This window comes from Ambystoma mexicanum, chromosome 5q (assembly GCF_040938575.1).
Source record: "Ambystoma mexicanum isolate Mex_15411 chromosome 5q, UKY_AmexF1_1, whole genome shotgun sequence".
In the NCBI taxonomy this organism is placed as follows: domain Eukaryota; kingdom Metazoa; phylum Chordata; class Amphibia; order Caudata; family Ambystomatidae; genus Ambystoma; species Ambystoma mexicanum.
In genome coordinates, this window is record NC_090933.1 from 51,648,892 (window position 1) to 51,675,030 (window position 26,139).

Below are 26,139 nucleotides of genomic sequence, written 5' to 3' on the forward strand. Positions count from 1 at the left end.
AAAGTAAGGGTAACTGGAGCTACGGGAGACCAGGCGAGAGTGGGGGCGTGTGAAGAAAACCTCAGAAGTAATCTCCCTCGTCTCAGTAAGCACATTGAGAATAGGAGTTGTAAAGAAAGCCTCAGGAGTGATATTACTTGTCCCAGTAATTGAACAGTTGGGAAGAACGTCTGGGAAGGAATCTCCTTCATCTCAATAGCTGCTCCAACAGTAACTTAAGTGAACAGAGCCTCGGGAGCAGAATCGCTCATCTCAGTAAGGGAGAGAAGATTGTTATCAGAGATAACGAGTCTGATACATTCAAGAGAGCCCTCAGAGCAGCCTGTGGGGATCTAAAAGGGCTCATAAGAATTATTGTGAAAATCAGTTAACTTTGAGTCACGGAACCAGGAGAAGTGAATCATTCTCATGGGTTGCATTTGTTGCGTCAGAAGCTAAAGCTAAAAGTTGTTAAGGACTATCAAGAGGAGGTTGGACTTGTGGAGCCAAGAGAAGGGAGTCCTTCTCCTGGTGTTTTCTCGTCCAGAAGAACAACTGAACTGTAATGAAGACTCTTGGACATTGCCCCAGGGCTGATCCTTGTAGAGTCATGAGAAGGGAGTCCTTCTCCTGGCATTATTTAGGTTTCTTTCTGTTTAGTGGTACGGATACAATAGAGGAGATTTTTGGACAGAGGACGGATATTCATTTGGACTTCCACAGCGACGACAAACACCCCAGTTATTCCTTGGTTAGATGGGGACAACCCTCTAGAACTGGGGAAAGGTAGGTGTTTTCTTCTTTCTTTAAATAGAAAGCACTCTGAAATGCCACCTCTGTCTCCGACGCCTCACACCAGCACGCCACAGTTGTTGGGGGGGGGGGGGCGCGGGGCAGAATTAGTCCACACAATACAATGGGCAATAATTTAATTTAGACAGTTATGTATAGAAATACAATTATTTATTCTAGGCCTTCTACACACACTGTAAACGTGAAACTAACAGATAGTATCACACAATACTCAATTATCACACAATACTCAATAATAAGATATGCAACATTCACTAATGCAGGCCTCTTCAGGACACATCACAGAAAGGGGTAAGTCGAGTTCCATCCACATTCTCCGCACACAGGCGACGACAGGCATCCTTCCAGTCGTGGTCACAGAAGCACCCCTTCGACAGTATCTCTTGATGCTCGGATGCTGACATTTGGAGGGAGGGCAACTTCTATTACAAGATGGCGATTTCCATAATTACTAGTGCAACCGCGGAATGGTAACGGTTCTGGCAATGTAGGCTAAGAGAGAGCTGGTCAGTTCACCTGGTGGTCCAGGGGCACCTCTGCAGGCTCACGACAGCTAGTTGGTCCCACTAGTCGAAGGGCTCAAGCACTGCTCATTGTCTTCGGAAATCAGGTAGTCCAACAGGGCTTCAAAGGGCCAGACGCAGGGAGGAATGCTAGTCCTCTTCGGGAATCTTCTTTGGCTCTTCAGCAGCCTGTTCTTCTACGAGGGATTCTTGGTTCCAATGCTGATCTGAAGAAATAGCTGCAGGGATCCTCCTCTTATCCAAATTCCAGGCTGGAAGTAAGTCCAAGCCCACCAGTGGTAAGAATCGGCACCATTCAAACAGCCAGTAGTTGTCCAATAAGCGAGAACCGCTGGTTTGATGACAGACAGACAGACAGACCGACACTCACTTACGCGACTCATGACTTTATAATGGATTCCCTGACCTGGCAAGGCAGGAAGAAGGCCAAACGACAATATGGCCAAAGAACAAGTGAAAATCTTGTGGCAAAGCCGTGTTAGGACCCTAGACCAGTTTAGTAGCCATACTCGGTAAACGTGAATGTGCCCACTTCAATAATGCAAATATTGAAAACATTTATCTGCTGACACAAGCTTGTCTTTAGGCACACATAAAAGTACGAACGTATCCCCATTGCACCGCATGGTAAGATACTGTCTGCAATTCTACTCACAAATTGAAAAAGGGCAACCTAGTTTCCCAGTACTGATAGTCTGAAGGACTAATCAGTTTCCCTATAACCAATAAGCAAAAGGGAAGGGGAGCTGAGGACTTTACGTCCTTTCAAAAAGTCAGAACAGGTTCAACAATAGAGCAAAAAGATTAGGGGTTCATAGGAACTATGGTGGAAAATTTGCAAAAAGAGAAATCTTTCTTAACAGTATGCTTTTCATCCATGGACATATTCCTCCCAGAAAGTGTTCTCTGGAAGCAGCATGACCCACTTTCATATTCTGACGGACATATTGTCAAGGCCTTTGGTCAAGAGTGTCTCCTTCAGTGGCTTATGCTCTGTGTGAATCTCAAATATGGTGCACCACATTTCAAGTCCTGATTTTTTCTAATGCCCACTTACTTGCCTGCAATTTATTCTCTGTGGTAGACTAAGCTGTTTCTCGTCCACTGTGAGACCAAAGGCAGTTATCTGACCTCTTCCATTTGCAGGAGGACATCTCCTACCCCCCATTACAGGCATCATTCGATATAATTGTTGGTCTTCCTAATTTAACCTTCTTAAGGTGAGCAGCACAATCTAGTAGTTGCTTAATCCTCTCGATTTCCAAGTTACACCAATTGGTCCTTTCAAATTGAGCATCCCTTCTTGTCACCAATGAAATGAAGATTGCAAGACACAAAATAAGTACATTTATAATTATTTATTACAGAAATTTCAATATATTATATTCACCATTGTCCTCATTGCTCCCGAAGCTTTACCGGTCAGACATACATGGCCGACCGAGCATGGCACGTGCCACTCAAAGGTTGTCGGGATAATTGCAAGAGATGGCTCAAAGAATATTGTGGTAGGTCAGAATCGGGACAATATGTAGTTGGAGGGTTTTATTTTTCTTTCAAAGTCCCAAAAACCCTTTCCCTAAATCCACCAATCCAAGCCCTATTCTATAACAAAGAAGAGTGAAGAGGGTGCTCGTTAGGAGGTCGAAAAAATATCATACATGCCTCTGTTTGGAACACTATTGTAACCTAACCACTGTCCCTAGCAACAAAAGAAAACGTCCAAAGAACAAAGAGACTTTGTTGAACTATTAACTGGAAGGGGATGGCTGCCGGCCTATGATTTCAAAATCATTTTAAATGCAATGTCATCCCAGGGTACCTCACTTTTACTTGTTACTGTGAGAAACCTGACGGTGTCTCACTGGCTAGTCCTTGAGGACCTGTCATCCAGGTGGCCAGGACACGGCCATTGCTATTGGATCCAGTTCCTGGGGGTGGACTCATGAGAGAGGATCACCTTGATGGGGGTCCTATGGGAGTGGGACACCGATGGGCGAGGCATGGTATCTCCCTTCTTTCAACATCTTTTCCACATCCTACCACGTAGAATATTGCAAAACACTGCTCCTCCCCCCTTTTTCCACAAGAACACTTTCACACAACACGGAAGACAACGGACTAACAACAGAGCCATTTACCTGACATGTCCCACTACAAGGGTCAGTCAAAGTCAGGCAATTGACAAGAATCACACACACCTGACAGCCCTTTCCATTTCCCTCAGGGATAAAAGCTGGAGCACAAGATCCAGAGGAGTCTCCAAAGGCGTCAAGATGGATGAGGGAGTGTCATGCTCACTAGTCCTGTGCCTAGAGTGTGTGACATGATCACGAATATCCGCAATCTTGTGGATAAAAAAAAAATGGAATTGCGAAAATTCTGGGAAGGAGGGACAGGAGTAGAAAGGGGATTATTAAAGGTCAAAGAACAAACAAATTTAAATAGTTCTTTGAGTTGGTTAATAGAATTCTAAATTTGCAGAGTAAAAAAGTTACATTTAGCCTCACTAATGTCTAGGTGATATTTAACCATCACAGCACGGAACAAGGCCTGACACATGGAACAGGAACAGGGGGCCCTCCCAACTGCCATTTTGCCCCTCTGGTCTATGAACGGCTCTAGCTTCACCCTGGTAGACCTCCCACCCCAGACTAAGGGGCGTCCTGATCCCCCTCTTTACAAGGTCAGCCTACTGACTTGATCACAGCCCCTCCACTGAGAATGAACATGGCTCAAATAACCTGTGGGACGTTTCTCACTCTGGAGCGTCTGCAACTATGTTTTAGCTCTGTGTTGAACAATGTCTTCAATGCAGCTTCCGTGAATTATGTGTTTTATTAAATTTATATTGCCAAGAACCATTTACATTTTTTTTTACTTTAACAATTTCAAGTTATGGCTTTTTTTAATACTTTTGGACGGACGTTATTCAAACATGTTTCATACATTTCACTTTTATTTTGCATGAGACCGCAACGTATATAATTCATAATGGTGTGTTTTTAATTCCTTTTGCAACATATTTGTAAATTATTTCATTGCTGAGGATTGCAAAGCATTTGCTAGAACTTGCCATTAAATTAGGAATTTTATAGAAGTTAATAGACTGCTCCATGACACTTGTTTGGCCCTTCAAAATTGACATTTCATGTTTAGTTTTTCTCTTTTATACTTAACATGCAACTGTGGGGTCATGTTTGTAGTTGGGGGAAGTGGGTTAAAATAAACAATTGTCTAATTTTCATTACCACAGTATTTTGACTTCCAGAAAAACTACTGTATCTTTTAATACATCCGTTTGTTTTTAAGGGGAGAAAGTTGGTGCTGGGAAAATTTGTCTCTGGTGCAATGAGAAGGGGAAGTCATTCTACACCACAGAGTCTGTGCAGGCTCATATGAACGACAAGAGTCACTGCAAGCTTTTTACAGAAGGTGATGCAGCGCTGGAGTTTGCAGATTTTTATGATTTCAGGTAAGACAAACGTTGCTGGTGTTCAAATCATATAGTGGTCAATCATACCCTAGTGATATTGCTTTTGATATGCCAAAACATTAATTTTCCTCCAGCCAATAAAAAGGCATCCTTTCGGTTGAATAGGGGGTTCCATGATTGTTTGTGAAATACCTGAGGACTTGTTTGGATTCAATCTCAGATCCTCTATACTCCTAGAATGCTGTAGATCCACAACTTTTGATCAGACCTTTTTTGCAAAGTAAAACATAAATGTGAACATGGGAGAGCTGTGGGAATGCTTGGTCCCAGGCTCTGCGCTCTACATGCTGGTCGAATCCCCACACCTCAGTCAATTTCTTCCATTCCTATTGCGTTACCATATTTTATATTGTTTAGAATTCTTCCACATTGTTCACTTTTTCTGTGGAGAGTGATATGTCACTGTTAAGATGGATTTTCTAGAATCTGGCTTGGTGGACAGATTTTAGGCAGCCACCCTAGTTATAGTAAACGGGGACCTCTTTGAGGTTAGCCAAAACCAAATCAAGGGAGCAGTGGAGAGCAGTTAGGGCTTATTCTCAGGAAAGTGTGAATGGGGTCAGGACCCTCAGTGAGTCTACACAGTATGGCACACACTAATTCAATTTAGACAGTAAGTATAAAACATATTTATTACCGGTCTTTGTACACACTGAAAAATGTATCTAACTGGTAGTATTATCGCACAATAATCTAGGATACAAATATATACAATCACCATAAGTTCATAAATGCATTAAAAGTTACTTATTCAACAAGCATTTGAGTAGTTTGAATGCAGTAAATTATGGAACCACAAGTTAATTCCCTAACTTAAGCCGTCCAAACCCTAAGAAGAATGGGGCCTTCTGCCCAGCAGTCACAAGTGCCACACTGTTTCTCCTGAGTGTAGTCTCTGCAGGTAAATTGCAATTCCCTTGTGTTGGTGACAGTTGAAAGACGTTATTCAACAATTCTACTAAGGTAAAGAAACGTGTTCTTATAGGTTCCTCTACCCAGGTTCAACAACCAAAAGGTGAGTGGAATGGAATGCAGGAGACAATGGGACTTCTTCCCATTGTTATCCTAGGGAGGACAGGAGGGGCAGATACACTATGTTTACTTACTCCCCTGACTTAGATTTTCCCAGTTCTCTTGATGGATCATCTGGGGCCGCTGGAGGCTCCTTCTTCTGTTATTAGTTCCGGTGAGTGGTTCCCAGGAGTTGCCAGTTAAATGTTTCTTCTGGTCATAGTCAACTACAAGACGCAACCTCTCGCAATGAAGAAAGTAAAACATTGATGCTGACCTCCTCAGGACACATCTCAAGTTGGAGAAAGGCAAGTTCCAGTGATGGTCTCCGCATAAATGCGACGACAGGTGTCCTTCCAGTCATGGAAGCTGCTCAAAAACATTATTGGTTGATGATGAGATGCTGACATTCTGGGAGAAGGGGACTTGTGGCTCGAGCTGGCGACCAGCGAAGTTCCAGGCTTAAATGCAGAATGGCAAGGTAGCCCATGAGAGAGCTGGTCAGTCTACCAGGCAGCCCAGGGACACCTCTGAAGGCTCAGAAGGGCTGGATCCTTGAGAAGTCGTCGCAACTATTTGGTCAAACTAGTTCAGGGGTTAACGCAATCGGTCAGGGTCTTGGGAGATCAGGTAGTCACACAGGGCTTCACCGGGCTTACACAGAAATGGATGCTCAGCCACTTAAGGCAGCCCTAAAGGTAAGGGGTGTATCAGCCACTTTTACTCACTAAAAATAGGCAAATATTCCCAAAAAATAAAAATGGGGAGTAACAATACTCCCAACAAAAAATAGCAAACACACATGGGACTTTGGGCCCCTGCTTTCATCCAAACAGTTCAATGGATAGGTTTGGACCCATAGTGCATTTAGCACCAGCGGAAGAATCTGCTATTCTTAACCTTCTATCTTTTAACGTGTATGAATTACAACGTGCAAAAAAATAATAATTATAAAAACATTTCTGTTTTCCACTTAAAAACATTTATACTCGCTTTCAAAATACTCCCATTAGAAAATGCACTTATGTTTTTAATCCCCCAAAAAATCATTTTACTCCCAACTTTAAAAAATGGGGAGTAAAATACTCCCACTTCAAAATCTTATCTGGATTACTGACCCCAGGAGTCGTCTTCAGATCTTCCGCAGGCTGTGCTTTTTCAAGGGATTTTTGGCTCCACTGATAACCTAAAGAAATGGCTGCAAAGGTCATTTCATACAAAGTCTGAGCTGCAAGCAAGTCCACCAAAGGTACGGATCTGCACCATTTAAACAGCCAGTTGTTGCCCAATTTGGTACAACCTAGGGTTTCATATTTGCCCATCACAATTAGCAGGCTCTCCCTCCTTCGCTGGTGCGAATTGCCTCATCTCTGGTACCAGTCATGACTCTTTCACCTTCTTTGACTGAGAAACAGCTTCTGTTCTCCTGAGATGGGGGCCATTTATGCAATTGTAAAAGAATGTTCAGCTTGTTTCACCTTTCTTTTCAAGAAATAAATTGGTTAACCTCCAAAGAGCACAATGACTTTACTTTAAGAATATTCCTATCCTTCGTTCTATGAGGGAGAAAATTAAAACTGTAAAACAGATGCATATCCACATTTGTAACAGTCTGTGATATTTAGGGAATAATGAAGGTGTGCGATTTTCAAAATTCCCAACATCAAAACAAAACCCCTCTAAATGTTCGTTTTTGTCCCATGGTTCACTATAATGGAATAAGAGTAGATTATTTTGATGTGTCTTTTTGTAAGTATGTGAAAAAGTAGATTGAAATTTAAATTGGAATTTAGTATGAGTGTTGCAATCAATCTTTAGCTATACAAGATGTGTTTCACTGACTTGAATGCTTCTTGTGTTTTCTCAGTACAAACCAACAGTACCGAATTAGGTCAGAAATGATGCATCCCCACAATTTATTTATACATGCACTTTTGTGATTGTAAGATCCTCTCTGACCTAACTAATGTTTTGGTTAAGTCCCCTCCATATAACCCTTCAACATTCTGCAAATATAAAGAGTGAACATTGTTGTATAGAAATAAAATGTTGCCTTATTTTTACAATAGGACTAGTTACCCTGACCACAAGGAAGGGGAGGATGTAGAAATGCAAGAGGAATTGCCAGCTGAGAAGAGTGTGGCTTATGATGATGAAAGCATGGAATTGGTCCTCCCTTCAGGCAAGTACTCAGTGAATGCTGCTTGTATTTTCCACAGTTTCTTTTTAAAAGAATGTGGTTTGGTAAGCTAGATTACATATTGATGCATTGTTGTGTTGTAAATTAATGTGTATAACTTAACTCTTTTGTCATGGGGTTTGGCTACCACACTCATTATGGTGGGCACAGAACTTGGTGTGAAAACAGAAAGCACTAGGACTCATAGATAATTTAGTGCAGTATTGTTGGCATATGTGGTATGGTGGTGTTAGTAATTTATTTCACACCCAGCAAGTACAGGAAATGACCTGGATACAGTAGGACCTGGATACAGTAGTTGAACAGGATATTGTTACCCTGGGCCTACAATGATACCTTTCATAAAATACCAGGACCGTGGTTGAGTGCAGTGGTAGTATATGGTGCAAGTTGTTCATTGGTATGTACATCCAAATCCCACAGAAAACCTTTCTAGCCCAGCCGTGTTATGGTTCTTGTGAATTGAGTCCACAAGTGGCAAAGGCACACCTGTGGCCTTAGCTTACTAGCCAGGAGCGTGAAGGGCGTAGGTCCTATGTTTGAACACAGATCTTGTTGGGTTTTCATTTAATGCTCAGAACCATAGGAGCTAGAAGCCAAGGCTTGAGCGAGAGGTCACCCACATTGCAATACATATATTGGCAGAGGAGGTTTGACAAATGCCCACAGCCGTGAACATGGAAGGAAAGTTGCATATGTTTGCTCAAGGCAGCTGAATCTTGGGCAGTGGTGGTTCAAGGGGGTTTCAATGGTCCCTGTATGGTCAGAGGTCATTCAGTAATTTGAAGGATGAAAAATGTGAAGTTTGGATGTAAAAATGAAGTGGTCTTGTTTACATTGACTGTTTCGGAAGTCATTGGGTGCTGGTAAAGTCACTGCAAGAGTTATGTATGCATATTTTAAGGTTTGTGAACACATAGCAGCTTATGAAGAACTCTACAAACCAAACATCTTCTGGCACCAAAGCAGTGGTTTGGGAGGAGGTTGGAGAAGCTTTGCAAGGCATAAATTAGTTTTCAAAAATTGATTAGCAGAATTTGCTAATTAAAGTTTTCTTGATTAGCAAACACACTTATTTGATTAACAGTTTTGAGCTGTATTTTAACAGTCCCCAAACATGATGTGTACTCAAGACATAAAATAAGCAACAATACAGCATTTTTGAGGCAAGATATGGAAAGAGTTTTTGAGTCTGCTCGAGGGAAGTGCTTTTAAGAGACCAGATGCTTCCATTTGGCTTTAATTGGCTTTAATTAAAGAAAATGAGCGAACCTTATTTTAGCCAGACTGGTTTCTAGGAGGGATTAAATGGATTGGGGATTTGCATAAAAATGGGAAGTGGCTCACAGCGAATGAAGTGAGAAACAAATGAGACATAGATACATTCTCTCTCAAAGAGTACAGACGATTAAAGACGGCAATAGGAGAGGTTGATTGCGAAAAATATATTAAATTTAGAGGTTTTAACCGTTACAAACAATAAAGGGGGGTGTTTAGTGAGTTTTTTGTATAAAGAGTGCTTCACGATATAAGGAGAATGGGTCATTGATGATGGAATGGAGTAGAAGGCTTCAATGTGATATTTCATCAGAGCAATGGTCAAACGCTTGTTGAAATGTCAACTCTCACTGAAACTGATTGAGCATAAGATCACGCCAACTCAAAAATTCGAAATAGGGTTTATTGGACCCCAGAGCGATTGCACAAAAGAGGCCTTTCAGACTCGAATGAGTGCTGGGGTTGTATTCATCGAATGGAACACTAGAATACATGTTATGGGAATGCGTAAGAATGCATGGTTTCTGGTTGAAAGTTTGTGAATTAATTGATGAAATTCTAGGGGATAAATTAAGTTATGATTTTAGGGGACGGCAAAATGTTGGAAGGCCTTAACACCTGCCAAAAGAAATGATTTAGAAGGGTTTCAACTGCAAAGTAAATAATATTAAGAGTTTGGAAATCGGGACTAGCCCCAGTGCTGAAAAACTGGTCTGATGAAATGTTCAAATTAGCTGAGATGGAGAGAATAATCTACGGAAAAGAAATAATTCATATTTGAAAAGATTTGGGGAAAGTTCACGGATGTCTGTTAGTCTTAATTAATCGAATGGATAAATAGGGTTGGGGGTGGGATGGGAGAAATGAACTGTACATATGGTTTTATGATGTACGTGCACCCCCCTGTGCCGCTAGCACGGTAACTTGACTATGACCCTGTGGCCCTGAACCGCCGTATATGCTCTCAATGTTTTGCGAGTAGCTATCCTCGGCCAGGCATTACAAGCACTCCTCTGGTACCCCCTGTTGTTTGTATTTGTGCACTAGCCTGCCTGCACGTTATGCCACATAGCATACCGGGTCGTTAGCCTGTGTATTTGTATTGTACCTCGACTGACCCCAACAAAAAATGTAGACCAGTAGCGATGCCCCAACTCTTTTGTGCTGTTATCTTGTAATTGCACCATGAACCTTCCTTAGGTCTGTTCTGATGCTCTCATTCTGATGCTTTCATTCTGCCTGTATTGCTCATCTAGCTCATTAGCTGAAAATGCCTTTGAGTTGTGCTATTGTACGCCCTTATTAGCCTAATTTTACAATTGCCTCTGTTATACCCGCACATCAAATGTATGTAATGCACTACTATCTGGTATTGTACTGAACCTAGCTTTTGAATTCCTGCTCCGCCTACCCCGCTTTAAATGAGTTGCTTGGCATGCTTATTGCCATACAATACTGCCCTCTTCACTATATGACTGCAATTGGTTGCAAGCCCCGGTGAATTTTGCCACCATGCACCAGTCTCCAAAAGTCTTTCACTCCTTCCAGCCTCCTCTCCAAAAGCTATTTGCACTAGCCTTGGTTATCACTGTCTATTTCACCCTCCACCCAGTGCTTGCACTCAAACACACCACGACTTTGTCACCATACTCGCGTTACCATAATACTACAACTATGCCTATGTCCACCTATGACACCAATCCATACCTCAACAACCCAGCCCTATGGCTCCAACATTTTGCATCTAAACCTACTCCTATCCAACCATGCTCACTTGCCCTGAGAAACGGCAGACTCGGCACCAGACTCACTCACGCCTCTTACCACCATTTGACACCCATAGCCTATCGTTAGAACTGTCTCCCCTCCACACGCACCGACCTCCCAACCCAACAATCCCGTTGTCAACACTATCAAAGGGGCATTAATTAATGCTAGATCCCTCAAAGACCACGCTCTAGAGGTGGCGGACGTCATCCTAACTCATGACTTGGACTTTATGGCCGTCACGGTAACCTGGCTTCACGCTGCTTCTGGACCTCTACTCTCGCTAGCCATTCCAACAGGCTATAATATCAGACATGACCGCAATACTAGTCAAGCTAAAGGCGGTGGCATTGCCATTATCCACAAAAACTCCCTTAACTTCCGCCTCTCCAATGTACATCAAATCTCATCTATGGAAGCCCTAACAGCCAAATTCGCCCTCACCCCCAACCACACCATTTCACTTCACCTACTCTACAGGCCCCCAGGGCCATTATCCACTTTCGCTGAAGACCTCTCCAACATTCTGGCAGACAGCACTAAAACCAACTCCCAAATTATTGTACTAGGTGACTTTAACCTGGGCCTCGCTGACCCCAACAACACTGCTGCCATGACGATTGAAAGCCTGCTTACGAACTCAGGCTTTACTCAGCATATCAACACACCCACACGTTCCAAGGGTAGAATCCTTGATTGGATAGCGGACTTCAATTGTGGAATCAATGTGGTATCTAACCAACCTTGTGCTTGGACCGACCACCACTTAATCACCTTTAACATCCCGCCAAAACCATCAGCTCCACTCCAGACGTTGCACCTGCTATTCCCACACAAAATAAGCGCGACATAACTTGTGACCAACTCCTCCCTCTCATCCTTCCAGTCCTGAATGAACAAGCACTATTAAGCACAGACCTTACTGTCCTGGTTGACACCTTCAACCATACTATGCTAAAAGCCCTTGACCTCATTGCCCCATCTAAACTGAGAAAACCTAAACCACAAGCTCATCTCAAGCCCTTGACCTCATTGCCCCATCTAAACTGAGAAAACCTAAACCACAAGCTCATCTCCACTCTTGGTTTACACCCCAACTCAGAATTCTTCGTAAAGAAAAACAAATTGCTGAATCACATTGGAAGAGTTACCCTACAGAAGTTATTCTAGTATCGTCCTAGCAACGTTAAATTATAAGGAAGCTATACTCCAGGCGAAAAAAGACACTTGCAACAAACGTATTGAGTAAGCCAAATCCAATACTAAAGAACTCTTCAGAATCTTAAAAGAATTGGAAACCCCTGTCACGGCACCTGACACCTGCATCAAAGATAGCACTTGGTGCACTAATATTCAAAACCCTCTCCTTGGCAAGATTTCCACCCTCCAAGTCAAAACTAACGATAAACAGACTAATCTACAATCTAACTTGCAACCTAACTCTCTCCCAACTGTAAACAACTCTATCCCAGATTCTTTGACTCTGTTCAGCTTCTCACCCCTATCTATCACTGAAGTGGAAAATATTATCAATAGCCTCAAACCTTTCAACTGCCAAGGGGACCTCATCCCAGCGCCCATCATCAACGAAGCGGCCCACGAACTAGCTCCCTTCATTACCACACTCATCAATTCCTCATGCAGCACGGGGATCGTACCGGACAATTTGAAGGATGCCTGGGTTATCCCGCCCCTAAAAAAAACAACTTTGGATGCCAATATACCTACGAACTACAGGCCCATCACCACGGTGCCGTTCCTACTAAAAATCCTTGACCGAGCTGCATGCATACAGATTCAAGACTATCTCGAATCTAATAAACGCCTGGGTCTAAGGCAATCTGGGTTTCGGCCGCGACATGGAACGCCCTTATCGACCTCAAAACACAGATCGAAGATTTGAGAGACAAGGGTAAACTTGCTTTACTACTTGTTCTCGATCTCTCTGCAGCTTTTAATCTCGTCAATCATCAAATACTGTGTCGACACCTTAAACTAGCTGCTCATTTGTCTGATAAAGCCACAGCCTGGATCAGTTCATTCCTGGACAACAGATTGATGCATGTCTTCTCCCCCCTAGCAGCAGCATCACCCGTACCCGTCACCTGCAGGGTACCACAAGGTTCTTCTGTCTCTCCCACGTTATACAACGTGTTCACAAAATCCCTATTTGATATTTTGGACTATCTGGGTGTCACATATACCAATAATGCTGACGACACCCAGATACTCATTCCAATCTCAAAAGATTAAGCCTCCGACTCTCTCTCTCTGTGAATGCCATCTACCAAGTCATCCAAGATTGTATGGCGCAGCACGGACTCTGTCTGAATGATGAGAAGACCGAGCTCCTCATTCTCGGCTCTCCTCAAAAACTATCCAAACTGGCCCCTGCGTTCAAATCCTTCATCATCGATGGTAACACTATCAAGGCCTCTAAGCACACTAAAATGCTAGGGATTTACATCGACTCTACTTTATCATTGGCCAGACAAACCAATGCAGTATCCTCTGCAGCGGCATACACCTGTAAGCTCATTACAGCTAGCCGCCCCTTCCTATCACCAGCCAACTGTGTCACACTAGCCAGGATTCTCGTGCTGTCAGAAATTGACTATTGTAATGCCCTCTATTTGGGCACTAACAGATGTAACCTAAACAAGCTACAAATCATCCAAAACAATGCTATTGCAGCAGCACTCAACATCCCCAGGAACCAACACATCTCAGATGCGAGACGTAATTTACGCTGGCTCTCGGTCCCTCAACGAATTACACTGAAAACACTTGCCCTCACTCACAAATGCCTATCCAACCAATCACCCTGCTACTTAGCCAACAGATTTGCCCTCCACAACACTAACAGACCCCGCAGAACTGCTCAGACTAACTGCCTTTCTATACCACGTTTCAACCTCAAAGATCAGTCGGAGCCAGCTTCCCAGTAATGACGGCGAAACTCTGGAATTTGCTCCCTAACTTGCTAAGAGCTGAACCCTCCTTCCACAGATTCAAAAACATGGCCAAAGCTTGGCTAACCGCCCAAGACCCATCATCTACAAGCCAAGCACCCCCCATGCGTTAGCCACCTGCCTCATCTCATGTACATAGGTTATGACTTTCCGCTCACCCGGTAACTGCATTATGTATATAACTGTAACTGTAATTTAAACTGTAATTTGTAATGCTCCGTTTGCCTTATGTTGTAACTAAATTACGTGCCCGGATGCCCAAGGGCCTGGTGTGCTCGATAAATAAAATAAATACAAATACAAATATAGTTAAAGAAAATGATTATATGTGTATATCGTTTTTTAATAATGTAGGTTATTTCTAAGTTTGGATGTTCTATTTCTAAGATTTCAATTATATTTCTACGACTTGATTTATATTGTTACTTGAGAAAATGAAAATAAAGAATACAAAAAAAACATTTTTAGGAAGGGAATTGGAGCACTGTCTTAAAAAAAAAATAAAGTTAACAATTACTAGCATTCTGATTACTTCTGGTTTGCAATTATTTGTAAAAGGGAGAATATTTCTTGTCTAGCACTCCCACACAGGCCTTTGGCAATTTTAATAGTGCAGCAGCAACCATCTCGTCCACTATCTCCCATTAGCCTCTTTGATCTTGTAGTGAACAGATAAGAGAGTGCAGGGACCACAGAGGGCAAGCGAGGAATGCTGGGAGAGCTGTGCTGTCATTGAGCAAGGTAATTTATATAGCTGTCAAAACTATTTGTGTTTGGTAATGGGGCACTGTGCTCTCCTAACATCAAATTATAATTGGGCTTATTGAATTCAATGTTTGTAATTTTCTACTGCCATGTCACCACTCGTGCTGCAACAGTGGTCCGGTGGTTGCAACACTACAAAGCAACCAGTGTCAACTACTTAAACTTCAGACGATTTGATGTGCAGTCGTTCCACAATTGTAATTACGTTTGTTATTTAGAAAATGTATTGATTTAGTCCTACATCTTTCAATAGTGCCATTTAATTCAAAAGTAATTCATTCATTCATCTCGATGACAACGTTATCCATAATTGAAGTCGGGCAACAGTGACAAAAGTGCCATGACACACAAAACCCAATGGATAAAAAAACTACATTTACTGATTACCGAGCATGTGTAACTGTTTCACCCATCGGGGCTTTATCCATTAACCATACACAGAACAATTCTTAGCAGTAATACTTTTCTTCTGTAAGTACAAAATCATAGTGCACACACAATCATAGTGATTTGTACATCGTATTAGCTGTCAATCCGCAGTCCTTTTATGAATATAATCTTGCTAAATATACTTCCAACCTCCATATAAGACATAGAAATAACGGATCCATTCCATTCAGTTATAGATGGTCAATAATACTCCTATATCCTGTGGTTAACTGGTTACTTCTTACATGCAATTTTGTATATACATAGTATCCAATCTTCCATTATGTTCAATATTAGGGTTTCCACGAAAATCTTGAGTAACTCTTCCAACTTGGATCCTTCATCAGCAATAGTTATTCAATCCCTGTTTCATTTCACTTCAAACATTCACATCTTTCAATTGGCACATTCTTTTACAAGTGGTGGCATTTTGTACTTGCCGAAGGAAAGTAGGATTGCTTAGAACTGTCCTGTAAATGTTTATTGACCAGTTGTCATAAATACTGTCAAGATGAGTGAGGATGCCCCAGCCAGCGTGCTGCAGCCTGCATGCAGTAAGGGTATAACTTATTTGCTCCCCCGCCCCGATACTGCAATTACTATCCCAACCTCCTAATATGTTTGATTTACATATTAACTTGGATGAATCATTACAAGGTCCCACACCCACAGCCAACCTTACACCCAACGATGGGAGGTGAAATGGACCACTTGAGCTACCCAAGCCATCCCTCGTGCCGGCCAAAGGTCCGAATTCAAATTGTCCTAACTGTACTAACTGCTTAAATATGGAGTCGTTAGTTAGAAAAACCCAGTCTGACCATTTGGTTTTATCTAAATAGATCCAGAATCTGAAAGGTGTTTTAAAGACGCTCGTGGAGGGCTAGATCCTAGTGGAGGAAAGTAGGAAGGCCTCCATAAGGGCGAATAGTGTACTAGCAACTACTCCAAATATTCCGCAAATTGCCCTGGAAAAAACCTAATAGCCCGGCTGGGGACGGCTTGTCTAATGTAGTGCATGTGATCAAAGCCCACAAACTGAGGTACCCTTATATCAGAGTGCATGCTAATTCCCATCTGAATTAAAAAATACTCCCCCTTCATGTCCTACTCCATGTCCACCGGTTGGGCACATGACTGACCGCAGGTCTCCCCATTCTTTATGCTTAATGTGCAGAGGATCCAAACGGGACATTTAGAATCCAGGGAAACCCTGAAGACAAGGTGATCCACTGTATCCGAACAAGGAGGTTTTTGTTTCTCAATAATTAGAGAGGATATCTATACCTGTGAGCGGCAAAGGGATGATGGTGGGAGAGATTACATTGAAATGCAACTCTCCTCTGGGACCCTGGTGGCTGAGGGGCTCTTGAAGCATGAACAGAGGCCCTCCCTCCAAAGCATCTAGAAATAACATTATGCTTCCTACACCCTAGGTGTAACCTTAATAGGCTACTAGTAAATGGAACCGGGGTAACAAAATTTCCACCTGGGTTTGAAAGGACAAATCCATTACGAAGGGCTACTGCGATGGAGGAACAAAGCTTGTACCCCTTAACAACAGAATTACCCTCAATAGCAAACAGTGTGGTCGGAGGTACCCTGGACCAAGCAAGTGTATCAACAGGATCCCTGGTGTCCGCATTGGTGGAGCGACAGGATGCTGATTCTCCACCTCCAATGGGGGGGAGGGAAGTATCCACGAGCATAGCACCCTGCACTTTCTCTGATCATAATGTCTTGGTCCCGGCTGATATAGACTGATGGGACGCACACCCCAAGCCGGTGTTATCTATGTCCCCCTCGCTTGCTATTCCAGTTTGTGGAGGGAACGTTTGGTCCCCGGGTGGCGGGGTGGCAGAAATCTCAACAGACCACGTCCACATACTCTTGTGGAAGGTTGCAGGGCTGACCAGGCATATGCTGGACGAAGAATGGCCATTTTACGTCCAAGCACAACCATTATTGGGCTACAGGAGACATGGACTGTCGTTGCTCGTAGTATCCAGGGTTTTGCAACATTCCAACAGCCGGCATCTAAGGGCAGGGGTGGAAGACCTAGTAGTGGGCTTCTCCTCTGGATCCGCACTGAAAAGTATAGGAGGGTTAGTTATTTAGAGTGCCCCAATGGACCTGTTGGAGTTGCATCTAACGGGGTTGGATGGGTCCAATATAATGTTAATAAACCTCGGCAATCGCAAGGCAGCTTCATGGGGAACAGGTTTGTTCTCTTATATGCACTCCTCTACTCTGAATTGAAGGTCAACCCATGGCCAAGCCTCTACGATTCTTGTAGTGGGAGATTTCAATCTCCAGCATGAACCGCTGGACACTATGGCCAATCTTACAGAAGATAAGGATTTGATATGGGGGGATCCCTGAGCTAGTGGCACCCCACCCCAAGATTTATTATAAGAATGCAGAGAAAGTGGCAGTGATACACCTTGCCAGCAATCTCTGGGCCTGTAATGGAAACTTTGTAGGGATATGCCGGTGCATAAAAACTTTCAAACAGGAAATCATTCTAGCTTGATTGATTATTAATTACATCATGGTGAATCTTGAGGCCTGGCAAGCAGGATGGTGATTGATCATAATCCCCTTCTTCTTGAGATGTTGCCAAGCTTATTGGGCTCGCCCTGGGGTGAGATGGAGTTGCCTACACTTGAAGTGCTCATCACTGGTCATACTAAAACTATTAAAGTGGGATCGGGTGGACTTGGAAACCACCATTCCTCTGCTCCATGACTCAATTCTCCTGGACCTGGTTAACTTCTTTAGGGATCCTGATGAGAGGGTTTTGGATATCATCCACATGCACAGCGAATTGATGAGTAAGGTGGGGGTGTTCTTTTCAAAATCTGTAAAAGCCATAGTGAAACGGGCTGTCCGTAAGAACCCCTTGTATGATGGGGATTGTCACAGAGCAAAGGCAACAGTGATAAACCAAGCACGAAAAGGCTCTGCAGAGGGGATTTCGGCTGTCCGTGAAAAACGGAAAAAGTATTCACGGCTGATGAAATCAAAAAAAACTTACTGTCGTGAAGCCCTCTGTGCCTCCCTGATGGACGCTATAAAAATTGTGAAACTAGGACTTTTGGGGTATTAGTTAGCAGAGGGCAACCGCAAATGCAAAACATAACACAGGGAGCGATCTCTGTAGATGCATGGGTTGCTTACTTTGAAACTTATACAAAGAGAACAGGAGCTTGGAGGTGGTTATTCCTAGTGAAATACCCATAGACGAAGGGCTAACTCTTAATGAGACCGAAATAAAAACAGCATTGTGTTCCCAAAAGAGGGTAAAAGCTCCAGGGCTTGACATGACCTGGTTGACTTTTTTTGCCACAGAGCCCCTGATATGGGTCCTCTATTTTAATGAAGTCTTAAGTACCAGAAGAGTACCAGCATCCTGCACCGAGAAAATCATTGTCCCTGTTTTCAAGAAGGGGGACAGACACCACCCAGCCAAATATAGGCCCATCTTCCTTCTTGATGCTGGGCGAAACATCTTTGCAAAAACAATGCTTGTCCATCTGGAAACATGGGTTGCTGACACTGGGGCCCTCAACCATCTTCAGGTGGTGTTCCAAAGGGGTATCCGTACTGTCGACCAGTCACTAAGGCTCTATTTGCTTTGCGACAAATATGTCAAGTTAAGGAAAACGGCTATTCAGTCGGTCTTTATTGATCTTAGGACAACCCTAGATACCGTCCCCAGGGCAGACTGTGGACCACAAACCTGGGCATTCCCCCACCCTTTCTGAGTGCCATTATGTTATTATACCATGAGAACGGGGCTAGGGTGCGGCATGTCATTGATTTGGCATTATCTACTAAAGTGAGCATTGAGATAGGAGTTCACCAAGGATGTGTCTTAGACCCCATTCTGTTCAGCTTATTTATAAATGGAGTTATCTGTGAGCTTCTGTCTGTCCATGGATGCCCCTACACTAGCTCATGATAAAATCCCGGTTTTGATATTTGCTGATGTCATACTCCTGTCTTTGACACCAGGGAGACTTTGGCGCCAGATGGAGATCTCTAGTTTTTGTGATAAAAAGTGCTTGACCATAAACACTGATAAAAACCAAGGCCATGGTCTTCAAGGGTGTCGGAGGGAACAAGCATCCGAAACTTGATCTGGCCCTAAATGGGTTGCGGATTGAGCAGGTAAAAAAGTATGACTACCTGGGTTTAGAAGTGCATGAAGACTGTTCTTGGGGTTAGCAATCCAAAAAGGCAGGGTTGACTTTGGCTAGATATGGTGGTTCCAGAGCCAACTTTGCTAAATCTCATAGGGTGGTGCTGTTTGCGTGACTCTAGAGGCCTATAAGGCCCATGCCAGGCAGGCTGCTGTCTATGGTGCCAAACTATGGGGATGGAAAAACGTTGCACAACTGTCTGTGGGAGAGAATGGCATTCTTAAAAATGTATTGGGGCTTCCATAAAGCGCTCTGACTTTCCAGATCCTTCTGGAACTGAATTTTCAGTATAGTAGACGAATATTCAGAGCAAAGCCACAAATTAAAACTTCTTAAAATACTGTATTGCCCTAAAAGATGTAATCGACCTGAAGGGTGGATCATAACTCCCCTGGGTGAGGCATATAAAGTCTGAGTTGCTCCCATTGAACCTTGAAGAGCTCTGGACCCATCCCTTGACTATTAATGCAACTTCAAAAGCCAAGTTCTGCATGCCATTAAGGGGTAAAGAATGAAGGAGATAGTAGAGAGATCAGGTACATCATTGCAGTTTATTAACTATTGGGCCCTTAAACAGTCGAGGACTACGAAGACGATCTTGATGTTATGAGTCCAAAGGTAAAGCACTGTCTTTTTCTTAAAGCTCGCGTTCACACTTAGCCAGAGCTGGCTATAACTAATGAAGGGATAACTAGTGAAGATACATATATAACAAAACAAATTTGTGGCAGAGCAGCACATCTATCCCTACACCAAAGTCGAACAGTGTCGAACTAATGAAGGTACCGTTAACGGATCAATGCAAGTGTCCTCCATCTTAAACATTTTCTCCAACCAAGAAAAAGTGCAAAGACTGTGAGGGCTTTGCCAGAAGATCAAGGGCAAGCGTATCAAAGAAATATGCCCACTTTGCAAGGCACTTATCTACTTAGTAATTGCATCTTCATATGTCTCCCACATATCGTTAATTCTCTGCAAGTAGTGTCTTTTCACCTGGAATATGCTTGGAAATAGCCCTATTGGTAACCAAGCTCCAGTTACAGTCAATGCTGAGTTTTCATACAGTGCGTCAACAAAATACTATGTCGGTGAACTTTGGTATCTTTTAATTGGTGCCTTTATCCTCATGCAAGTGCATAATTCATCAGTAGTCTTTATATCAATGAGGTGTTCATCCTGGGATCTTCATTTACATTCATAAACACTGAATATCTGTTTTAGATTTATCTTTATGCAACTTTCCTCTCCATGTTCTATGGTTCCCCAAACATTTTGCTTTTGTTTTTGAACCTGTCCTGACTTTTTACAGGGAAGTGACACCTTCAGCTTCCCTGGGCCTTTTCCTCCTTTTGTCATGGGTAAAATAATCAGTCCTTCACACTATCAGTATTGGGAAACTGTTTCCCTTTTGTCTTTTTACCTTGATTGGTAATTTTTTTAACAGATCACACAGCATATTACAATGCTTTGCTGTGGGGATACTTTTGTATCACACTGGTCTTTTACACTTGGGATTTCTGGTTATTTGTGTATGTGCCTTAAGAGAAGCTGGTGGCAGCAAATACATTTTTACAATTTGTGCATTATTTTTAGTGTGCACGTTGTTGTTTACCACGAATGGCTTCTAAACGTGGCTAATGCCCTAGAATGGTCTTGCCACCATATTTCTCGATTGTGCTTTGTCCATATTGTTGTTTGTCTTTCTTCCTGCCTTCTCTGGTCAGGAAATCCCTTATGTGGTGATGCATTCGCCCTGGAAAGCTGCTGCCTTCGCAGACTACTGCTGACCCGGTTTGCGTGGACCCAGGATGTGGGTAAGATGGTCTGGTCCCACGCACATCGAAGTTGCCTGAAAGTCTAGGTGTGGGGCATGAGTGAAACCCACAGTGGTCCCTGATTGGATTACTGCTGGACGTTTGAACAGTGCAGATCCTTTTGTGGGCTTGGACTTGCTTCCAGCCAGGATTTAGGATAAGAAGAGGGCTCTTGTTGCCATTTCTTCAGATCAGCGTTGGAGACAAGTATCCTGTGTAGAAGAGCATCCGACTGAAGATCCGTGGACTACTCTCAAAGAGGTCTGGCATCCCGTGTTGCGTTTGGCCCGGTGAAGCCCTGCTGAACTACCTGATCTGCGAAGGCCCTGAGCGTTGCTTCAACCCTTGGAGTGTTGGGACCAACCATTCTTGAGGATCCAGCCATCCTGAGCATTCGGAAGTGTCTCCGGACAACCGGTGGACTGACCAGCTCTCCAGTGGGTTACCTCGGTAGAATCGTCAAGTTCCACGTTCGTCATCAGAACTTCGGTCGCCTTCCTGCCAAGATTCAGCTTCCCAGAATCAAGGGATCCTGCTCTGGAAGGTCTTCCACCCTGAATCTCTGTGATCACTGCGCCACCCGTAACTGCGCTGATGAAATTGACGACGCAATTATGTGTGGTGCAGTGATCAGATCACTTTGCCCGCATCCCCCGGCCTGCATTCCCATACCCGACCCTCCCACCCCACTTACCTTTACGGTGGCACACTTCTGTGCACGCCGCCTACTCCGCATTATCCCTGCGGTGTCCGTTCCTCCCACTTCCGTGGGTCGGAGCTGACACTGTAGGGTGCTTTTTTTTTGGTTTTGTTACTTTCTTGTCCCCTGCAACTCCCGACTCCTGTTACTGCGCCCAAGGATAGCGGCGGACACCCCCCGTTCTGCATGGGCGCAGTAAAGGGGGGTCAGGATTTTTGTACCGCACTCCGGCACAGTTTTAGTAATGTCGCCACAATCGTGGCAACATTATGGTACGATTCCTTCGACCGTGACTTGAAAGATGCCTGCAGTCGCCTCTGTGCAATAGCCATCGCTGGAACCTCCCCCTCCCCCCCACCCCATCTGGTGAAGTGTCCTGAAGAGGTCTGCATCCGTGCCTTCTGCATTTCGTCTTCGCACAGGGTTGCACTCGGCTCCTAGAACTGACTGGAAGAATCCTTGCACCCTCAGCCTCTGGGCATCTTAGAATAAACGTTGGTTATTTCATTCCACTGCTATTTGTTCGTCAGATCTAAAAGATTGTATATGAAAAAAAAGAATAATATTTTATATACCTCTAACTTGTTGAATATCTTCTGGCCCATTTTCAACACCACAAGAACTCTTCCTACATCTGTCCCCTCTCCTAAGAAGAAGCTTTGTAATGTTTGGGCACAAGGCCCCACTGGACGTCTAAAGATGGGGCATAATTCTTGTGAACTGGTTTCATTCTACTGCATCACTAATACCTTATTTTGATTTGTTATTGTATGCATTCCTAAAAACTTAAGGTGGCTGTATATGTGTTTGATGATTGAGAATTATGTGATATTACCACCTGCTCGTTTCATTTTTCTAGTGTGCGTTTGTACACCTAGAATAGTATTTTTGTACTTACCCATCTAACTTGAATTATTTTGTGCTTCACTGTGTGGACTCATTGGAAACTCCTAACCCCCTTCTTTTTCACCCAAGACCAAGTCTTGACCATTCTCCACGCTTGGCTTGATTGGGTATGGCTAACCTCAGAGTTCCCCTGTTCACTATAACTAGTGTGGCCTCCTAAAATCAGTACACCAGGCCAAATTCTAGAAAGCCATCTTAACATTCTGCCCATGCATGGCATCCCGTAACAGTTTTAAAACATTGGATAGAAATCTGGTCACCCAAGTACAATATTACGAAAACTAGAATCTGAGTAATGCTGCTCACTAATCAGTGATCAACGTTGTTGTGTGCTGATCTGTTGGACTTTGGCTGCCCCAGGTACCAAAAAGGTTTACCCAAAATCTTAACATAGTAAGTATGAGTTAAATTGGGTACGCTGGATCTGGCACCAGTCCTTTAACGAATATTGATGGCCAGCTTGCCAAGATCTCCTTTGAAGAAGAACACAGTGATAAGATATGGTAATCAAATAATGTCTATATTATGAAAGGGGCCCTTATAGTTGACAAGTGTTTCGATCTGGTGACTGGTCTTTTTCAAATGTCTCATATAAATCACACATTTTGAAGCATGTGTACCTCAAGTACATTTAACATTAATCACACATGACAAGATTGTTATGAACAAAACCGACAAGGTTTGAGCAGAGGGTTTCCCATGCCCAAGCATGCAAATTAAATTAACATAAGCAGAATCTGAATTTTAGAATAACAATATGAACATGTGGGATTTCAAAGGATTGTATATGGGAAGGATTTGCACAGGACAGAGAAAAGGAAAAATAGAAGGGAAGGGAGGGGGCCGGAGGAGGAGCATGTCAGTGAATTTGTTTACCAAGGGAAGTACGAACCCAGTTGTTTCTCCGTTATTGTAAGATTCAAGTCCTAGTCCTGGCTAAATGATTGAAGGGCATCTAGACACAGCAATGGTGCACTCACCTCTGAGTCTGACTCTCGCAGTCAACACGTGTTGCATGTGGACTAATATATATGGGGAGCAAATCCCCAGGTTCTTGAAAAATAAATTGAGCTTGACATTCATTGAACCAGAGAGATGTGTATCCATTGCAAGCATATCTATACTAATATGGTTGTTGGCAGAGAGTTATATATTATATAAATCATGGTGCGAGATTGCTCATGTCACTGCAGCATACCACACGCTTCTGGAATCTGTAGGAGCTGGTGCTTTCATGTTATGAATAGTACATGTAATATTCTACAAGTGTGCATGATTGCAGAAAACCACAATCACAAGATATAAAGCTTGGTCTGGCGTTACTGTGGAAGTTACCGTTGCTTAGCAACAGTGTATACACAATGCACGAAGAACCAGATCAGATTAAATCTACGTAGTCGTAAAATGCTATAGATAAGAATAAAGCACTCTGAGATGCCGGGCACCCTTACCAGTAACTGATGATGTGGTCCCTGTGTAACTGCGGGATTACTGTGCCAAATGGCATGTCGCGATCAACTTGGATCGTGGCAGCTATTACATTTAGTCCTTAGAACCGTAAGAATGGGATGGCAACCAGCGTGTGCACGGGATGGCTTTCACCACAACTAGTCATTCCAGAGAGTCCATATTGGAAGGGGCCCAACTCTATGCACCACATTATGATCAACTTTTTTAATTGGACCATGAATATCCAAATCAACTGTTTGAGAAGGTGTTGTCTTAAATAGCAACACTATTACATTAATGTAACAAACATTGTACGCGCAGGCTAAGTGCTAGCACTTGCCTTGTTACTCATGTTTGAGTTTCAATTGAAGGCTGCATGTCAAAAACCACTGATGACAAATAACAAAAAGGTTTGTTAAAAATGATATATCATCGAAACATTAATGTAGCAGGAATTATTGTTGGCAGGCTGGTTGCACAGCACGGGAAACCGGGAACTTAGCATCTAGCAAGGTGCCCCTTGTTCAATTTATTAGCTGGAATACCAGTGGGCACATCCACTTATTTGAGGGTGATGGCTTGATGGAGCAAATTAACCAATATTTTGTGGTGGCACTTAAGGATACTTGGCTCACATACCCGATAGTGGTAGACGGTTGGCACTTCACAAATTGGCTATCCAGGGTCCCCTTGGGCGGTCCAAACTTACCTCGAACTTTCCCTGTATACTAGTTGGTAAAATCATCCTCCCGGACAATTGTTGTAAAGGAAGAAGTAATGAGAACATTTCGCCAATTTATATGATGTAGCTTATAAACTCCCACATGGTGCAGTACTATTGGAAATGGAGGATTCGATGGATAATCTGATAGGATGTCTTCCCTGTATTTTTGTGGGGAACTCAACCCTTCCGATCGGGATGTTACTCTCATGTCTACCTTGGTGGACGTGGACTTGCTCTCACCCTCCTGTAAGAGGGGACTTGAGTGGGCAAGTAGTGTCTCTTCCTCTGGGTACTCCATCATTAATGGAGCGTTACATCAGATTCTCCCCACGCCCCAATTTACCTGCATTGGTCGCAAATCCTGTAACATCTTGGACTATGCTAATGCTCCTAATCTGTTTATTGATATGGGCATAACGCATCGGCTAGAAAGTGACCATTTGCCACTTGTCATGTGTTTGAATGTCCTAGTGCCACCTCTGCCCCTGGTTTCGACTGGGGAATTGTAGGCCAGTCACGCTTTGAACCATATTTCCTGATATGACAGACGGTTGGGAGAGATTACGGCTTGTATGCAGGTAGCACTGGTTTCTTACATTGAACGTATCGTGGAAAGGGTGTTCGATGCCATCAAGGACTTTGGAGATTCCATCTCTGCAATTATTTCCACGCCTTTTGTTAAGAGAAACACTAGTGCTAAACTAAGTAATAAGATCCCTGTAAACATCCTTTTGATGGGTTAATTGTTGCAGGGAGGAGGAAAATGCATCTCACCCTCTGTGTTATCTGGATTGGCTCTGGTCTATGTTTTGTGGGTTAATCTAGTAAAAAACACCTATCACTTGGAGTGCCTAATAGGATTTGCGTTAGCCCATGACTCTCGTTAATTCTGGAGAGCCATTGAGTATTACTCACCGGCAATTTGTGATATTATTGGTGTTCCGGAACCTGTATGGTTTGAATACATTTCCAAAACTTTGGGGATGTGATGATATCTAGGCCGAATATTTCTCAGGCCAAATGGACCTACTCTAAAGGTCCTTCTGATATTTTGGAATTGATTAAGGGAAGCAAATCGAGAGCCCAGGACCCTGATGGCATTTGTAG

The 26,139-nt window shown here is 43.2% G+C and overlaps 1 protein-coding gene across 1 annotated transcript in view; it reads left to right on the forward strand.

Moving 5' to 3' along the window:
* Nucleotides 1-26,139, forward strand: part of ZNF622 (zinc finger protein 622) — a 275,145-nt gene that overhangs the window by 99,404 nt on the left and 149,602 nt on the right. The window contains exons 4-5 of the mRNA XM_069620502.1: nt 4,629-4,791; nt 7,893-8,005. Coding sequence (XP_069476603.1) covers nt 4,629-4,791; nt 7,893-8,005 — 276 coding nt within the window. The remainder of the gene's footprint in view (nt 1-4,628; nt 4,792-7,892; nt 8,006-26,139) is intronic.